Source organism: Brachyhypopomus gauderio, chromosome 17 (genome assembly GCF_052324685.1).
Source record: "Brachyhypopomus gauderio isolate BG-103 chromosome 17, BGAUD_0.2, whole genome shotgun sequence".
Lineage (NCBI taxonomy): Eukaryota > Metazoa > Chordata > Actinopteri > Gymnotiformes > Hypopomidae > Brachyhypopomus > Brachyhypopomus gauderio.
Genome location: NC_135227.1, coordinates 14305118 through 14324155, shown reverse-complemented (window position 1 = coordinate 14324155; position 19038 = coordinate 14305118). Strand labels below are relative to the sequence as shown.

At 40.8% G+C, this 19038-nt stretch overlaps 1 protein-coding gene across 3 annotated transcripts; it reads left to right on the top strand.

Moving 5' to 3' along the window:
- Positions 1-25: 25 nt before the first annotated feature.
- Positions 26-13092, top strand: tedc1 (tubulin epsilon and delta complex 1). Of its 3 annotated transcripts, none has more exons than XM_076978518.1 (8): positions 26-247; positions 845-935; positions 1129-1340; positions 1930-2097; positions 2198-2284; positions 3431-3517; positions 10820-10999; positions 11898-13090. In XM_076978518.1, the coding sequence occupies exons 1-8, from the start codon at positions 116-118 to the stop codon at positions 12258-12260; spliced, it is 1320 nt and encodes a 439-aa protein (XP_076834633.1). In that variant the 5' UTR covers positions 26-115; the 3' UTR covers positions 12261-13090. The 3 variants fall into 3 exon arrangements, with proteins under 3 accessions (XP_076834633.1, XP_076834634.1, XP_076834635.1); XM_076978519.1 differs by having other exon boundaries at positions 71-224; positions 11898-13091; XM_076978520.1 differs by lacking the exon at positions 26-247 and adding an exon at positions 280-549 and having other exon boundaries at positions 11898-13092.
- The last annotated feature ends 5946 nt before the right edge of the window (positions 13093-19038 follow it).

The following is a 19038-nucleotide window of genomic DNA, read 5'->3' as shown; positions in this document are numbered from 1 at the left end:
AGGTGGTCGGTGGGTCAAACGTGTATCACAATTACGCGGCGTTTCCAACTAGGAAGGCGACGTCGACTGACAAACGCCAAACGTCCCTCCTCGATACGCATATAGACAAATCAAAATGCACCCCGAGAAGAATGTTAAAGTTAAAGAAGTAATCACAACGCTTTTAAAACTTCTCTCGGCTGTTGGCGTCGAGCCGATACCAACCGCTGAGACGTTTAGGAGAGGCAAGTTCGACAAGGCGGAGGCGGTTAGTAGAATAGTCCTCTCTCCCGGGTTAGCCGACCTAGCTAGGTTAGCTACAGTTAACAACCTGGTGGGAAATCGTTAAGAACAGACCAGCTAGCTTCCGTTCACGTTTCCAGGCAAAGCTACCCTTTCTTCACAATAGGGAGATTTCTTAATAATCTTTTGGTTTAATAACATTTCTCAGTCGATACTCCACATACGAAGGCCTTGGTGTAACGAGACTACAGAGCAGGCCGGACTCGGTTGTTCAGGCCGGGACTCGTGCACCATGGAGCGGCTCATTTACAGCTAGTTAACGCTAAGGTGCCGTAGACTATAAAACAAGCAAACTATGCACAAACTAATTAAATCCTTCGTTCATGGCAGACCTGTCGCTCCCTTGCTGAATAAACTAATCATTTCGTGCAGCTTCAAGTGCATAATTATTTTAATTCTGTCTTTCTCCGCACCACCTTTCCTCTTATAAATTTCCTAGACGTTAACTGTAAACGTTATTGTGTGGGTGTGAGCGCAGAAAGGCCAGTAGAGGCCCAGCCTGTAGAGGGAGGAAAAAATAACCACGGTTGTATGAACTCATTACTGTGCTTTTCTATTTCAGGCACAAGACTTGTGGAAGTTACTCAATAGTCTCCTGATGAAAGTGTTTGAACATGACCATGAATGCAAAGATGCCGTATACTCTGATTTAGGTATACAGCTTGCCTTAACCTGTTTATTAATGCTACTAAAATAAAAGTAAAATGCATCATTACAATTCTTTAATTTGTTGTCAGTCATATTCGTTTTTTTCCAAATCAGACCGTCCTGTAAGTGTAATCGCATCCTAAACCAGTGCATGTGTTTTATGGTGTCCTTTGGTGAGAAGATTCTGTTTGCTTTCAGATGCACAGTTCAGATTTGTGAGCAGTGCTCTGTGGCAGAGCGGTTATAGGAGCTGGTGGGTGGCCAGTCCCCGGGCCTGTGGGAGCAGACATGGCGTTGGGAGCAGAGACTTATTGCTGGCCCTCGGCTGGGTGATGGCTTCAGGGAACTTGCTAGAATCCCTGCTAGGGGATAAAGTTCTAGAATTAGATGTTCTCTCATCTGCATCTAGAGTAAGTCATCTGCATCTGACATCTGGTTCATATGCACTCACCAGCCACTTTATTCCCTGTTAAGAAATACTAACATGGTTAGCAATTAATAATAAGGACCGGTTAGCATGACTATTGGCATAATTCTAATGCTTTCATTTTTCGTTAGTTAACATTTGTGGATATAGTTTTCTAAGTTGCATTTAATAAAGTAATTACAAAGGCTTGAGTGAAAAGGGGCTTTTAACTTTCAAATGTAACTCGTTTGGTCAGGATCCTAGGGCGTTACCTGATCTAAATTAATAATTAGAAACTGACTTCCGTTTTAAATTATGACTTAAATGCAATATGTAGAAGGCGTAAAAGCATTTGACGATTTATCCAGCAGGTGGCAGTATGACACTGATATTTTTGAAGTAAACATTTTAAATACAGCTCGTCTCAAAAGTAAGGCAACAATATAAAATAAACGAGGGCTATCCTTTTCTGCCATTCCTGACCAACTTTCACCAAAACATCTGGCTGAATTCTAGCACAAGCAACATCAATTCAGTTTATATCATTACCCTGTATAGTATAGCATCAATCCCACCTGTGTATGATCCCGTAGGGTATATCTTGTTTGGAGGACATGGCACTGGACTTATGTGCATGTGGCATGGATGGAGCATCAGGGGGAGACGACGTGAGGCGACTGCAGTGGCAGTATGGTAAACTGAGACTGCAGTGGAGGAGTCTCATAGCAGCCCAGCAAGAGCAAGTCAAGCTTACCCACAAGGCAACTGAGCACGTTACTGACTTATACAGATATGGTGTGACCTGCGTCCATTGGGTGAAGAGGTGATTAAGCGTAGTTGTCATCACATCACTTTCTACAGGTCTTCTCCAGCCTTGGGACCTCCTCCATATCTGGGGCCGGTATTGTTGATGTTCCTGATATCAGAGGATCTACTGCTCTTGACAAGGTGACATATAGATCATATTACAAGCACCTAATTGAGAAGTATATTAAAAGGTTAGTTATTGTTCAATGAAAAGTGAGCAACATTATAAGTATCGGCCCTGTTACACTAATTGAGATCTGCTGCAGCTGTTTTTAGACACAGCATGTGGGCGTGTGCATCATTAGCCATCATTGGTACAAATGACGATTCTCACCTCCTAAATGTGGCCCTGTGCTGGTTTCAAATAAAGAATGAGCACAGTCTGCTCCTTGGCTGCCTGTCGTAACGGTGCCTGTCAGGCAGCAAGATTTTTCTGGAAGTGTGTCAGAGGCACATTTCACTTCATCTGTCTTCTCTCTCCTTTCTGACAGACAGGCTGGCAGGCCAGGAAATCCTGCATGTTTGAAGTCAGAAAGATCTTGATCTTTAAAGTAAAGACTCACATGCCTTTCTCTTCCATCCCTCTCTCCTCCGCTGCCTTTAGGGGCAGATTTCAAGCAAGCATTTGCACAGAGTCTCTTTTGTGATTCTGTGCAAGAGAGAAGGGACTATTTCAGATTGTTTATGCCATTTATGTGGTGCTGCAAGACAGAAATGGGGCAGGAAAATGTAAAATAAAAAAGAGGAACATAGGAAAGTCATTTTGAGCAGTGGCATCTACTGCCATGTTTTTTTGTAGTCTGTAAAGTACATATCAGCTCTCACTGCCCTTAGGGCAGATAATGTACAAAATATCTTAATACTGAAGAATCGTCTCCTGTGCCCATTCTTAGCTCTAAAGCTCTCCTCTACCCATGCACATATTCTATTCAAATTGTGACTATGAAAGGCAGAACCCCAGGTCTACACTGGGTTTGATGCATATGTGGGGAACAGTAAAGTGTGATGCTAATGCAAGGCAGGATCGGTCTTGCTTGTTCTGCCTCACTATTTGACTGTGCGGGGCCAACAATGCGACTTATCGGTCTCTGTCTTCCTCTGTCTCTTCTGCATAATTGGCATAGAGGTGGGTCCTTACCTATTCATGTGGCTAAAAGATGTCAGTCTTTTTTTTGAGGCATCAGAGTTTGTGTACTCTTACAACACATTCACAAAAAGGCTCTTAAAGTTACGGTGCATCGGGTTTACAGTTGATATGCTCAGCTCATGCGTCTCATTACTTTTCAGGATCTGGAGCGCATACAGTGCTTGAGTGAAATACTGGAGGCGTATCTGGGATGGAAGGTCGTGGAGCCGTTGTTCTGGTGCTGGATGGTATGCACTTCTTCATGTAACAGTCTGCTGTGGCGCACGCATGTATAGCGCGTAGGTAGCGTGTTCATACACATGCTCAGTGTTGAAGGAAGTGTCGTTATATAGGTCTACATAAACATCTAGGAATCTCTACTATGCCTTTTCCTTTCTGTCTTTCCATTTACCCTTGCTATTTAGAAACATTCATAGCATTTCTTCCATCTTGTCTTTAAACCTTAAACAGACAGTTGTGCACGCACTTCAGTTGTACAGTATAATACAAATGTTGCGGTATGTTAAATTCATGGTATTTTACATCGAGTTTCTGAGACCAAAACAAAGGAATCATGCATATTAATTGCATATTCTAAACTCATTTAGAAAATGATTTCTGCATGATTTTTTCAACGAAGTTGACCTCTCATCTGAAAAATTCTGTTAGGCAGAAGTGCTTTACAAAAATAAAGATTATTATCTGTTTTACGCCCCATTTTGATTCATAAATCACCAGTTAGAAAAGAGCAAGGTAGCGAAGCACACGGGCCCTGTATGAACACCTCGGTACTGACTGGTCCCTGGCTGTGTTTCACACAGTGTTCAGTGATATCTTGCTGGAGCACTTTGAGGTATTGAAAAGGTAGAAGGCTCAATGTGTGCTGCACTTGGCAGATAAAGATTATTTCTACTTTGCAATTACATTCCTTTACTATGTGTGGTACAGCAGCACATAGCTGAGGTTCAGAAAGTAAAACCCATCCCCAGGATTTAGTTCCAACCACCTCAATTTGCTAATTTGCCTAAGCCAGCAGGTAGAATTAATTGGTGGAATTAACTGGGTAATACAAAACCATGGCAGGACTTTTTAAATTTTTGAACCTGAACTTCATACACCATAATACATGTTAATTCTGAGACTGGGCTTCAAAAACGCCTAACAGAGGATTTACATGGAAATGAGTGAATAATAAAAGAGGATGTCATGGCTCAATAATTCAGTTTCAAAGGTCTTTATGAGAAACTGAAATTGAATTCAGTCCGGCCTTTAAAATGCAGATGAATTCCCTGTACCCCAAACCAAGAGGGAGGGACTGGCAGTCAAATAGCAGGCCCACAGCATCAATAGGAAATCTATAGCCCTTAATGAAAGCCAAACATTTAAAGCGTATAGTGCTATTTATACAGGATTGTCTTGCCACTGTATACACAAGACAGATGTGGGGCTGCTTATTCTCAGTGTGAACTGACCATTCCTCTCTTGAGGAGGACGGAGTCAGACACATTGATTTTGCTCAGTGGCTATTACACAGGAAGTCTGGCCCTGAATGCACTAAATCGACTGTAGAGAAGAACAGTATTACTAAGTAATCATACAGAATTTTGAAGTTATGAAAAAGGCACATAAGGCAAAACACACTTTCTGCATTCAGTGTAATGTCAGTGTCATGACTGTGTGAAATGATGTCATGGTTGATTGCATTTATCCAAATCTCTGGGCATGGAGGAGTTCACCTTGGGCATTTATTTTTATCCAGTGTTTTAGAGGAGGACATTGGTGTATATTTCAATTTATACTAAGTACATGGAGTAATGTCAATAAGACAAGTTAACTTCAGGGATTGAGTAGTGTGTCTTTGGAAGAACTGATGTGTTTTTCAGACCATTGCATAAAGGTTTTGTGTGCAGCCTGTGAGGCAAGACTTTCAAATATTCTGGGTTGTAGAGGTTACTAGTACTGTACTTTAAATATGTCATTTAAGATCAATATGCCTCATGCAAGAACATTTTCATATTGTTATCCTAAATTTGTCATAAATTTGTTCATACGGTTTTGAGTTCACTAAACTGTTGTAAATTGCCTTCACTGTGTTTGTGCATGCTGGATATTGTTCACTTTTGTAAACCCTGTCCCCCTTCTTCTGGCTGGCATATAGCCTTTGTGTGTTGGAGACTTATTGTGAGGAGATCTTGAAGGATATCTTCTGGTCTTGAAGATGGCAACCTCCAGCTCTTCACTTGACCAACACTTATTATCCAATGACTAGCATAGTATAATTGTTCATGACTTTGATGCCATTTAATCAATATTACCTGTCTGATCATGTTTGCTGTAGATTCTGGTCAGGTGGTTTAGCTTAATATTATCTATGTATAGAAGGTCGCTGATTGTAGCTCCACTGCTGAATCTGCATCCAAACCTACTCTTATATTTGATCTCATCTTAATGATGATTCAGTCCTAGACAGAACACCAGTGGAGATGGCCCATTATCTTGGTATAGTCAACACATTATGAACATATATCAACATATATCACCATGCATTTGACTTCGTTTTGTGTTCCTAGAAGGCTTGGCACTGAAGTATCCATGCATTAGCCATTGAGTGCATGCCTATAGTTCAGGGGTGCTTAAGATATACTTTTTCTGGTGAATAGACATTGTGATATTTTTCTACATTGTCTTAGTTTCTGTGTAGAGTTCAGAAATGCCTTTTCACATTACTCTACTTTGGAATCAAGCTGATGCTTTTGGTGTATGACACTGGGTGGAAACATGTCTTCCCACTTTGTATGGAAATATTTGGGGTGGTTTTGGAATGACACTCGTATTGGGAGATTTGTAGTGGAAAATTGTTTAAAGAAAAATGCAAAAACTGCTAAATTAATTCGACACCAGTAGGTGAAAAGAATTCTAACATCAGAGCTCTTGGCAGGCTGCACAGTAATTATTGCAGCAAGTAATACATTTAAAATCAACAGAATAGTGGCCACATTTCCTGTCAATCAATCATGCTGACCTACCTATACAACCAGAGTGTAGAATCTGTAGGAGTGATTAAAATTGACAAAGCTCTTTAAATAACAATTTTACATGAAGCCCAATACAACATGGACTTTGTGATTGCCCTGTCAGTCATGACTGATGCATTGGGCATCACTGCTTTAGATGATCCAGGCAGCACTGGGATTAATTTGTTTGGTTATGGAATCCTGATTGATAGCTGGTGCTTCAGCCTCTGATGGATCTCCTCTCCTGGTTAGTGCTTCTGTACAGTGCCATGATAGTTTTTGCACCCATATGAATTCCTGGGTTGGTGCACATTTCATATACTGAACAACTAAGACGGAGTCTTAAACTAAGACCTAATAATGCCTAAACGAGGCCCAGAGGAAACAAAACACAGTGTGGTAGACATTTTATGTGTATATTAAGAAATCCCCCTTTTGAAAAATTGGTTGTCCCCTTACATTCAATAGCTGGTTATACCCACCCTTAGCTGCAGTAACTGACACTTTCTGCCATTTTTAATGTCTCAAAATGGAGGAATTCTGGCCTTCTCCTTCTTGCAGAACTACTTCAGCATAATAGGGTTTCAAATATGAACTCCATCTCAAGTCCTACCACAACATTTCAATAGGATTTCGGTCTGGACTTTGACTAGGTCAGTGGTCTTCAGCTTGTGAACTGCAGCGGTATTATGGGTACCAAACTTAGGGCCGGGACGTTTCTTTCTTTTTTCTGTTTTTCAAAGTAAAAAACCAATATACATATATTTCAACAAACAATTTTAGATGTCACTGATATTGTGTGAATTATTGGCAAAAATAAAACGTATTTGGGTCGAGCTCGTTGATTGGTCTGGCATAGCCCTGACGATCTTAGAGGCACAGAGGTTTCTTGAACATCTTAATGATGTGCATTTATATTCATCTTTATTTATAATGGTTTCCTCTATGCATTTCTGCAATGAATCCCATTCTTGCACAGTGTTTTCTGACGATAGTGAACACTGACCTTAGCTGGGGCAAAAGAAACCTGTAGTTTTCAAAATGTTATTTTGGGGTTCTTTAACACTTCCTTGATCTTATATCTTGCTTTTGGGGAAATCTTGGAAGGGCATCCACACCTGGGAAGACCTTGGAAGATCCAAACTTTTTTTGTCTTTAGACAGTATGGCTCTGAACCTCTTTAAGTGGACGTCTAGGACCTTAGATAAGGCTTAGTAAATCTTTACAAATCTTTTTTTCTGGGCTCGTCAGGAATCTTTCTTGTCTGTGGTTGATGAGTAAACCATTGTGCTATTAAGATCACTCTGATTTAAAGGCTCAAAGATTTTGATTGGACATGGCTGACCTAAATCAAGGCTCACGGTTAACTGAAGCACTTGCATTATCTCACCTTCATACCTGAAGACTGTGTAATTGACTCTTTGCACACCACATGAAAGGAGCACCAATTTGTGTCAGTATTCCTTCTAGACTCAGTATTCCTCTATACACTATAACATCAGAATACTATAATATCAGGGTAAATTCAGACAGGGCATATATGCTCATTCAGCCTGGGATGAGCTTCGTAGGCTGAGCAGGCAGGTTATTGGTCTGTAGTCGGATGGTTTGTGCCCCTTATTGGGGTCCTCCACGAACAGCACAGCGGTGCCTTGTGTAGCTAGTGTTTGTCATCTAGATGCTAGCAGCTTTTTCATTTGTCATGCTAGGTGGCCATGCAGAGCTGTTGGGTTTTGTAGACAGAGCCCATGGGTCATGCCAGGCTCAGGTCATCCCCAGTTCATTTGTCATCTGCTCTTGACCATCTGCTGTTATGATTCAGACGTGTTTCATCTCTTCCACCAACACTCCATTTTAGGTGTGTGTATATATATATATGACATGACAATGTCATATCTTTGACAAATGACAAATCTTTAATTTTGATGGTCTTAACTTGGACTGGCGAGGCTTCTCTGAGCTTCTCTGATGTACAGCTGATTACATCTTTTGCTAGATATTGATCAAATAATCCCTGCAGTAATGCATGAGGAGGAATGGGTAATAATTGATCATTTATTGTATAAAATCTACATGTTGCATTACAAGTGTTATTTATCATCTCTATGGGCGTGCCTTTGGATGGTTTTGTCTGTAGATTAGTGGAGATTTGTGAATTAGGGTTGTGGTCTTTGCAGCATCCTGCAGGATTTTGAAGTGTTAACAGTGTAGCATAATGTTAGATTTTTGTAGAATGATAAGTCAGCAAAGAATTCAAAGAAATTCTTGTTTATGTAACAGTTGATTGTTTACAGGTCAATGCATTCATTCTCTGAACAAGTAAATCACAAGCAAAAGCATCATCTATGACAGAGGTCACTATCCGGACCCAATCTCATTCCTGATTAACTCTGTTTCTGTTTCCGTGGTCCGCAATTTGGATACGGACCCAAATGCCATCCCATCCGAACCCAGAATAAATTGTTAAAAATATTTTTAAATATATTTAATTTCATATAATATTTAATATAATATTTTTTAACATCTGACTGGTGGTCCCCCCATCCCCCCCGGACCACAGGTCAGAGCTATCTGCCGCAGAAAAATATAGTTGATTAGCCCTGATCTATGACCCCCTTACAAACTCCATATATTCTTGTATTTAACTTAACTGAAATATGTCTTCATTCCCACAGCCAGTGTGTTTAAGCATTAATAGGTGGAGTTTGTGCCTTGGAGTGTGAAGAAATGCATCTATAGGTTTCTAATAGATGGTGATATTAAAACCAGAATTTTCAGACATACCAAAATCCAAAAATGTTATTTTCATACCAATATGTGCTATACTCCATGTTCCAAAAATAGTAAGTAAGTAAAGCTTTATTTATATAGCACTTTTCTAGACACCGTCACAAAGTGCTTTACAGAATACATAAAAAGTAAAACATGGTACAAAGTTTAAACTACATTTTAGTACAACAATAAATTATTGATTTTTATAATAAAATTAAATTAAGTAAAAATGACATAAATACTCAAATACACACCTTGTGACGGGCAGTGTGAGCAACTAAAAAGGAAGCGATCACACCAAGTCTCAGGGAAAGAGGATGGTTTAATAGAAAGTGCGCAAACCAAATACCCGTGACATAGATCCAAATTAAGGAAATAATAACCAGCAGTCAACTGGTACAAAGACAAGACATATATAGACGAACAAACGACCCTCAGGTGAGACGGATCACGGGTCCCGCCCACCTGAGGGACGAACATCATGTGACCAAAAACAGGACATCTGCCGCTGTAAACGGGGGCGACCGGCAGGCCCCCCCCCCCCCCCCCCCCCCCCCCCCCCCCACAACGTGACACACCTACTATATCGATACAAGAAACAATTTAAAAGCAAGAGAATAAAAATACGTCTTCAATCGCTTTTTTAAAACCTGAAATGAGTCAGATAGTCTGATCTCAGTAGGAAGACTGTTCCATAATTTTGGTGCATAGACTGCAAAGGCCCGGTCCCCCTTTGATTTTAAGTTTGTACGGGGGACAGATAGTATCCCTTGGTTTGAAGACCTTAAAGTTCTCTTACTATGAAGAGGATGCAGGAGCTCATTTATGTATGCTGGGGGCTCATTATGAACAGCCTGATAAGTAATCATTAAAATCTTAAAATCAATTATGTATCTAACAGGTAACCAGTGTAAAGATGCGAGTACTGGTGTTATATGTTCCCTACGCTTTGTTCTTGTGACCAGACGAGCCACAGAGTTGTGAACACGCTGTAGACGAGTTACTTCTTTCTGATTCAAGCACGTGAATAAGGCATTGCAATAATCCAAGCGGGTGCAGACAAATGCATGAATTATTTTTTCAGTGTCAGAGGAGGGCAATAAATTCCTGATTTTACTGATATTCCTGAGCTCCAGAAAGCAGGATTGAAGAACCTTTCTAATGTGTGGATAGAAACTAGTGGAAGGTCAAAGGTCACACCAAGATTCCTCACACAAGGCTTTGCCTTCAAATCAACACTGTCCAGAGCTGACTGCACCTTATTGCACATGCTCTCAGAGCCCACAATTAGCACCTCCATCTTTCCATCATTCAATTTCAGAAAGTTTTGAGACATCCACAATTTTATGGCTGTCAGACAATTGGTAAGGTTTGTCAATCTACCAATGTCCTTTTGTTTGACAGATAAATATATCTCTGTGTCATCAGCATAAAAATGAAAGGAAACATTAAAACTTTGAATAATATCACCTAAAGGGAGCATATATAAAGAAAATAAAAGTGGATAGTAGAGTAGAATTTGGGAAATAAAGAAATTAACAGTAATTGTACCAAACATGTTATCAATTCATGTCAAATGTTGTGGGTACAGGTCCAGTATGTTGTTAAAAGTTGTTTCCCAACAAATCCAACAAAAATGTTTGCATAGAATGGTCACATTTTAGTATCTACACTGACACATTATTAGAAGTGTTTGGTGTGGAAGCTGAAGCAGTTTAGAGTTTCTGTATGGAAAACATATCTTGAACCGGTTCTCCTGTACAGGACAGTGTGATCGATGGCTACCTTTCAGGAGGGTGCAAGGAGGGGCCCACTGATATGACACAAAGGGCCCAGAGTGTCACATGCAGCTGTTCCCACGACGACAAGGCCACAAGATCTGTCAGACGTCTAGACGAGATGCTGCGCCAACTCAGACGAATGGAGCCGGCTGCAGACACACGGGTAATACTCACACTCTCACTCATGTATGCGCCTGTGATGATGATTTACCGTGTGCATACAGAAGTGAGACCTAAGCAATAGAAATTGGCCAGAAGTACATTTTAGACAAGTTTAGTTATGGTTCTGAAATTTATTTTACACACCCACAGTTTGTTGTACGCTGAGTGCTTCAGTAGAACTCAGCCGAAGACAAACGACTTTCACACATTAACATCTTTGTTTCCCATTTATAGTGCATCATTTGTGTGTCTGGCTGACTTTTCTGTTGCTGTCTCTTCTTCCTCTTTTTATCTCTTTAGCTCTCAGGACTAATCACTTGTAACAGTTTTTCTTTCCTCAAGCACTCTTGAAACTTCTTTTTCCTTCCTTCAAAATCAGAACAAGAAGATTGTTCTCTGCATCTCAATTTGTACTTAATTATGTTTTATTGCCTGTGCTCAGAGGCTTTTCAAACAGACTTACACTGGTTTTTAATGTTGCTTGTGATGATGGAGGAGGATTAGGACTGATTGGGGGGGGGGGGGGGGGGGGGTGTGGGGGGGGGTAGTAGGTCATCTCATCATCATGTGGCTTTACGGCTTGAATAAATTTCTTCCTAATGGGGTCTGATATGGAGTTTGTAGGTGTAATTAGCTGATGTGCTTGTCACAGAGACACAAACACACTTTGTGTCACACTATCCACACATACCCATGGTTTAATTGGGGGGGGGGGTGTAGAGCTTGCTGATAGGGCTGCACCAAGTCTCATTTGGACTTCGTAACACTTTTTGATTAGGTCCATAGGTGCATTTCTGGCACACACTCAAAGGTGATCTTGCATGCTAATTCGCTTCCCTCAGAAACCTGCCTTTATTGTTAACATCCAGCTGCTGCTTGTGTTTTGTCATTATCTCCAGGGCAGGCGCACAGTAGCAACCCAGCTCTCCCATGAGCAGAAAGAGGGTGTGGAAAGGAGAGTGTCCACCTGCTTACAAGGCCTGTTTCTAGCTCACACCCCCACAGCCACAGCGGGAGGCTTCATACCACACTTCAATGAGCCACAGGCCTCCAGGACAACTCGCAAGCCCCACAGCAGCGACCCAGGTCAGGCAGTGGCCTCAGGAAAGCTCCAGGCTTCGTCAGCGATAAGGGAGTTGAGGGACAGGAAGGCCGTGCTGGAGTGGGAACTGGAACTGCTCAGGCGCAGCCAGAGAGAGAAGATGGAGGCCACTGCCAGTGCACAGGAGGGACTGGTGTTTGTGCCACCACTCAAGAGATGACCCCATGTGCACTCATGCACACACACACACTCACAGACTCCTCACTGACTTATTTAGAGCCTAGATGAAAGACTCTCTGAAGACTACTAGGAATATAAAATTAATTTATAAGAAAATAAATAATGTGCCGGTAATGCATTTGTTTATCTAAGAGCATTGCAAATAATAATAAAACAATCTGTTTACTTAATTCACAGCCTTGGCAGTCCTTTTACCTTTATACTTTGTAATGAACTTCTAAAAAGAGATAAGGAACAGGTTTAAAAAAAGCAAACACAACCTATAAAAGATAAGCTGAAAGTAAGAACTGTAATAACTCACTCACCGATACACTGACCACTGTGCCTGTGTGGAAAATATCTTTTTTTCTTTTTGGCAAACATTTTCATTTTCAACAGACTATAGTTTCTGAAGTTTTCTAGTTTCTGGTTTTTGTAGCTTTCCTGGTCCCCCATGAAGTTTTCCTTGAAATAGGACAATCCTTCATCTATAAACAATTTGTTTTTCTCTCTGTGAGTCCAGTGTTGGTGCATATTATTCATAAATGTATGTACTACACTTACCAAAGATAGATCAATACTACCCATGAACAAATGTGTGTTTGGAAAGGTGTGAACAAATTGAGGGGAGGAGACAATAACAGAGGTCGAATTCTGCATGGGTGGTAGGATTAGCTGATTTAAGGAAGTAATTTTTAGTGCTGATTTTCTTTGGGATTATGTGTGTCAGTCCTGGAGCTGTGCAGTGCATGAAGAGTGCTAATAGGATTTGCCTCTCCTGTCAACATCGCCAGCCTCCTGTTTGGGCCAGTTCTGAAGGACTGTTTACATCATGAGATGTTTTTTGCTATTAAAAGTACTGGATTCCATATATACTCCCTGTCTCTGTCTCATGGGAGTGTCCTCAATGTACATGTTTATGCCCCTAGCATTTAGGGATGAGTTTATGCCTATAAATGACTTTGTGATTGAGATTTGTGCAGAACACATTCCAGTCCAACACACTGACACACATGAAGACCTCCTCCATAAATGGAAATTGTCATATCAGTTCCCTAATATGATTAATCATTAACACAAAACCTAATACTATTTGATAGCATTGTTTGCAGCCCACTTGGCCTTTGTGAGCCATTTTCTCACAAAGGTGGGCAAAATGTATTGCATTTAGAGGGAACATGACATGTCTGGAAAATGTCTTTTAAATTATGAGTTGTTTAGATACTGCCCTTGCCCATTAACCCAAGATGAATTTTAATCAATTTTCAATTCCAAATGAATATTTGAACCAGACCAGGGAAAGCATTCAGTTGGACAGGGCAGCTGAGGTCCTCAGCCCTGGGCACCACTGATTTACAACAGGAATCAACTGCAGAAATTATTATACATTGATGGCAATTTCATAAATGCTTTACAAATTCAATCAGGTGTTAGAATGCAAGTGTCCTCTACTATGGGCATACAAATTTACATCCTAGGTCTAGAAAATTGTTTAATGTCTATACCAAGAGCTGGTGGGGTGGCAACACAAGTACTGATGCACCTCTGTAATTATTTCCGTTATTTATTTACAAGAGAGACACTCAGTGTTTTTAATCCAGCTCATTAGGAGACTATCCAAGCAAAAGCAAAATAAATATTAGACATATGAGCTGCTAGATCCAGCCCCACTGTCCGCTCAGCACAGATCTACATTAAGCACATAGACACTCACACCTTCTGTACAAGCTGCAGATGGCAACGTCCGTGTTAGTGCTTGTGCCCCCATTAGAAAAGACCAGGTTCTTGCGTGAGAATAGATGCTACAAATGAGAGCTCTCCCTCCTGGGAACTGCTAGACAGGAAGTTAGTATGCCTGAAGACATAGCAAGTGCAATCCAGTGCTTCCTGATTTAGATAAAAGATCATTAGAACATCCTCCACTGCACATGGTCCTCTAGAGAACCACAAGGGAAAGAAATGAGCTGATTTAGCTCATCAGCTGATTATGAAAGTCTTTGTGGGCCTAATCAGATGTGCTACAGCTATATGGATAGTTTGTCGAGTTCAAACTTTGCAGTACTTCTGATGGGGCGCTCCTACTGCAAAAGTCAGACAAATGAGATTCAAGTTCGGTATCTACACCGAAGTCCTCATCAACTCCGCAACATTAACATTTTCAAAGAATGGCGTGACGGTGCATCTCTTCAACTGCCTGTTTTTTTTCTTCTCCACCTCATCTTGTAAGCACAGGAAAGAGAGGCTAGGACTGATGCCCCGGTGCCTCATGGGAAATCTACCAGCTATCAGCACGTGGAGAGATGTGTCAGACTAATGAAGAGAGCTGCAGCCTGGGCGCTGGGTGGAGAGGGCTGAAATCACACTGTCGTTCTCTCTTGGAGGCGCAGAAGTGCACAGACATCTCACTTTTTAGTGCCGCAGTACGATATCAAAGACACTGAGGGGTTTACCACAGGCTGCTGGCCTGAACACCACTGCAAATGAATGTCATATGTTAGGATTAATTTAAACTCCACTGGGTAATACAGATAAGGAAATGGAAACAGAAGGTAAGATGAAGGGTATGAGTTCTTTATGTGCAGGTAACCTAATGTGGATCGTTTAGAGTTGTTGAAAGCATTTGAGTTAGAATGCTTAGTCCTCTGGTTTGCTGTTCTATCTACATTCCTCCAGCTCTACACTTTCACTCCAGATTCAAAAGAAGGGGTCGTGTTACATACTGAATAAATGGACAGATACTAATTTACATATAATGTTGATGTTTTTTTTAACTGTAGTTGTATTTCTTTTTACTTTTCATGTAATTTAATAAATATTAGGAAATATGTTGGCCTAACAGTTTTTCACCGGTTATTAGTTTGTCTACCTTTACAGGCCTAAATGAGAAGTACCTGTCTGAATAAAAATTATTTAACTGTGAAAATCATATAAAGATATTGGATACAAGACAATGTATTTGATATAATAAAAGCTGATGGGAGCTAACTTAAAAAACAACAAAATGTAAAAAGAATATATTCTACTCAATGCTGTACAAGAAAGTGAACATTGAATCAAGCATAGTTTCAATGGGGTGTTTATACCCCATTGTGTGAGAGATCTTTGGGTATCAAGGCAAAGCTTTAAAGTGTGGGAGTGGGCAACCCTATTACTAGATAATATTAAACCATATGCAAGCTCGCCTTTAGCTCTGAAAAAAACAGAAACCTCCTTCCACTAGTAAATTTCCTCTTGTAGCTTCTCTGTCATCTCTGAAACTTCTCTGTCATCTTCTCCTTCTGCAGCCACTAGGGATGATCCTAATGTATAAGCAGTTCCAACCTGACATTTCCTTTAGAGAATCACAAAATATTGATGCCATGTCTTTAATTTTTATGAAGCCAAATGTGAATGTTATACTAAATAGTGGAACAGGAGAGGACAGGAGATCTCCTTCCTCCTCCCCATCCAGTGCTCACCCTCCACATGGACATTCTGCCTAGTACATTTTTAAGTTAAATGTACGTGTCCCTACAAGTTAAAAAAGCTGTGAGTGTTATATAAGATTCCACTTAATATTACTTAACGTCTTGCTTTTTTTCCCAATAAAACAAGACAGGCTGGAAAAAACAATGCGCAGGTCGACAAATATGGAAAACAAGTTACGTAACACACACCTTTTGTTCATAAAAGGTTATCTTAAAACGTCCCTTTCCGTCATACGTTCCTGCACTTTCATTTCCAGCTCACACTGCTCCACGTGCAGCCCACTGCCTGCCTCCTGGGTCTCCTGCAGTGCCACGTGCTTCCTCCCCTCATCCATGACTCACGCGGGGGGCAGAGCGTGCCTGGACATCGTCGGGCCAGGACAACACGCTGCTCTTTATGGACGTGCACCGGAGCTGACGAACTGCCAAACGGTTCCTGTTAAAGTAGTAAGAAACCGCATGATGGTGTTTATCAGGGTACTGGGATCCCTAAGAAAGAGGGAGCCTGTCAGAAACCCATGTTAGCATCTTGCTTAACATTTACATTTACATTTACGGCTTTTTAGCAGATGCTCTTATCCAGAGCGACTTACAACAGTGCTTTGCATCTGATCACAGAATTCATCCTAGGTAATAGTACAGATAGGCCACAATTCAAGACACCATTGAGTCAGACTACTACTAAACTACAGGAGTCAATATCATTACCTAGTGTCTTGCAAGTTAGACGTTTGCCAAGAAGCACAATTAACCATAGGCAGACATACAATTTAAGATTTACTTAAGTAAGATTTGCATTACTTCAACAGCTTTAACACCTTGCAGTATTCCAAGCCCTTTCGTCACCAGTTAATTTTCTTGCTGGTTTTAGTGTTTCAACATAGCCTAAATGTTATCCAGCCCAGCACTGATAGTCTCATTCAAACTTCAAGCCTTATGGACATTGTTCAGTTTTGCCACTGCTAGCACTGAATTAAGCATCCCACAAATAGCATTGTACATTAAAAGTTATGTTCTCTCAAAGTTTTCTGTCATGCGATAGTAAAGACAAGGAGACATTCGGTGGTGTAGTAAATGAGCTAATGGCAGACAGGGAGAGGGGCGAGTGATCGTCCATTACTGCTCTCCGCCAGTGGCACTGCAGCAAAGGTCATAAGAAGAGCTAAAAATGTACAGAAGGTGAGACTTTCAGGCGATGGAGTGTGCTGCACTCCCGAGACCACAGGGCTTATGGGGCTTAGAGTACCCAAGTCTCTGGCTGATTCTCTCCCACCACTCATTATCTCCACACAACGTTGTTTTTGTTACATCAGAGTTGGTTAAAGCATTTTCTCTTCTCTTTTTTAAAGCGTACTCTTTCTCCCACACATACACACAGGATGGAACACAACAAAAATCTATCGGCTTTGATAGAATCCCTTCTCAACCTCATTCATTTCGGGCAACGGCAAAGAATGGGAGCTTGAAGAGAGATCACTTCAGTTCAAATGAGCACCTCTAATTCATCAGAGGTTTGTGGTAGGAGAGAGTGGTTTTTGTTACACTGAACTCACTGATTTGTTATAAATGACATACATGTGTAAGCCTGGACATACTAAGGGAATGAGAAAGCTAGTCCACTGATAGGCTTAACCCAGAAAGCTGAAAAATATATTTAAACAAGAGCCAATGCAAGTTTTACCGAGCACCCTATTGGACATAATAATTACCTTCATGATAAGATGCCTTTGAGGACTCTGCAGGGGAAGGTCATTTTTGATAGCTCTAAGGGCTAAGTAAGTCCTGTTGTAGGCAGACCAAATTTAGCTGGCTAGTTATATGTGCTTTTTATTTTATATGGATGGTATTACGCGTGTGGTAATGATTCCTAACAAATACTGGAGAAAATGGACAATAGGCTAACTTAATTATATGCTAAGATATTAGACAATTCAGTATTTTTGTTGTTGTTTATTTATTTATTTTTTAGGGATTTGAGGTGGTATGAGATTCTCATTGTGTCTCAGTAAATATTCCTGCAAACCAACAGCAAATCACCATATTCAAGCAAAGCCTGTTGGGCAGATATCTCCAATGAGATTTAGCACCTGGACCACCATATGGGAAAAACCAATCTGTGAGTGTATGAGTGTGAGAAACACACAGAGAGAGAAATAAACTACAAAGTTCATCTCACATCACGGGCAGATATGAGGGAGCAGGTCTTTGCCGGTACCTGGGAAGATGTAGCACAGACTCTGAACGCTAAATCAATAGCCATCATGAGTGGCAGACAATTTACAGCTCCTATTGATCCCTACTGTAACTCTTCTACAGTTCAGACAAAAGTAGCTGAACATAAATGATTCTACCACACCCACAGCACTGACCTAAAGTCTAACATTCAGACCAGAGTAGAAGATTAAAGATGGTACGTAGGCAGTGTAAAACAGTAAAACAGAGTCTTGTGTTGTGTAGAAATTCCGGTAACACTTTCTATGAAGCCTGCATTTATACGGCATTACAAATATGATTATAATGATACAAACAGTTATAATCACATTTATAATGGCTTACAATTTTTTTATAATATACATTTATAATGGCTTATAAATGTTACTAAAATTTCCATTAAAAAATAAATTGTATGTAAGATATATATATATATATATATATTGTGACGTGCGGGCAGGGCGAAGGACGAGACACGGGAATCCTTGCTTTCGTGGCAAAACGTCACTTTTAATAACAGATAACGGTTGCGCGATAGCGCACGGGCAACACAGTTTAATCACACAACGTGCAGACTTAGACAACGACGAGCACAGGACACTGCGCGAACGCACATTAAGTAGACAAACCACATTAGCCCCACGTGATGACGAGACGAGGCACAGGTGAGACGGATAATCACTAGACGTAACCACCACCACGAATATCCACAGACGCAGACAATGACACGCGGACTACGTGAACACACGCCCAAACGGGGTCCTCAACGTGACAAATATATTCTGTGTAATCTTTAAACCAAGGGCAAATGACAGCAGTGATGGCATATAAGATGTATGTCCTGATTAAAAAATAAAACTTGATTTAATTGCAAAGCCTGCCTTGCCTCTGATAAACCACACGAGGCACATTTAGTAAATGTGTCACTTAAGCCAGGTTTTGATTGTATAACTAAACAAGAGGAAGTATGGATAAGGAACAGAAGGTTAGGTCTCAGGCTTCACCTCCGCATTGCAACTTTGCCTTCTCCTGATGACATGAGCAAGATTTATGAGCCCACCACATGGATGCGAGAGAAAATCTATTCTCACTTTGGTCGTA

Excerpts from the sequence above, each read along its gene's own strand:
- tedc1 (XM_076978518.1), top strand. The coding sequence starts at position 116 with ATGCACCCCGAGAAGAATGTTAAAGTTAAAGAAGTAATCACAACGCTT. Across the intron at positions 248-844 it reads AGTTCGACAAGGCGGAGGCG|GCACAAGACTTGTGGAAGTT; the intron begins GTTAGTAGAATA and ends TTTCTATTTCAG. Across the intron at positions 3,518-10,819 it reads CGTTGTTCTGGTGCTGGATG|GACAGTGTGATCGATGGCTA; the intron begins GTATGCACTTCT and ends TCTCCTGTACAG.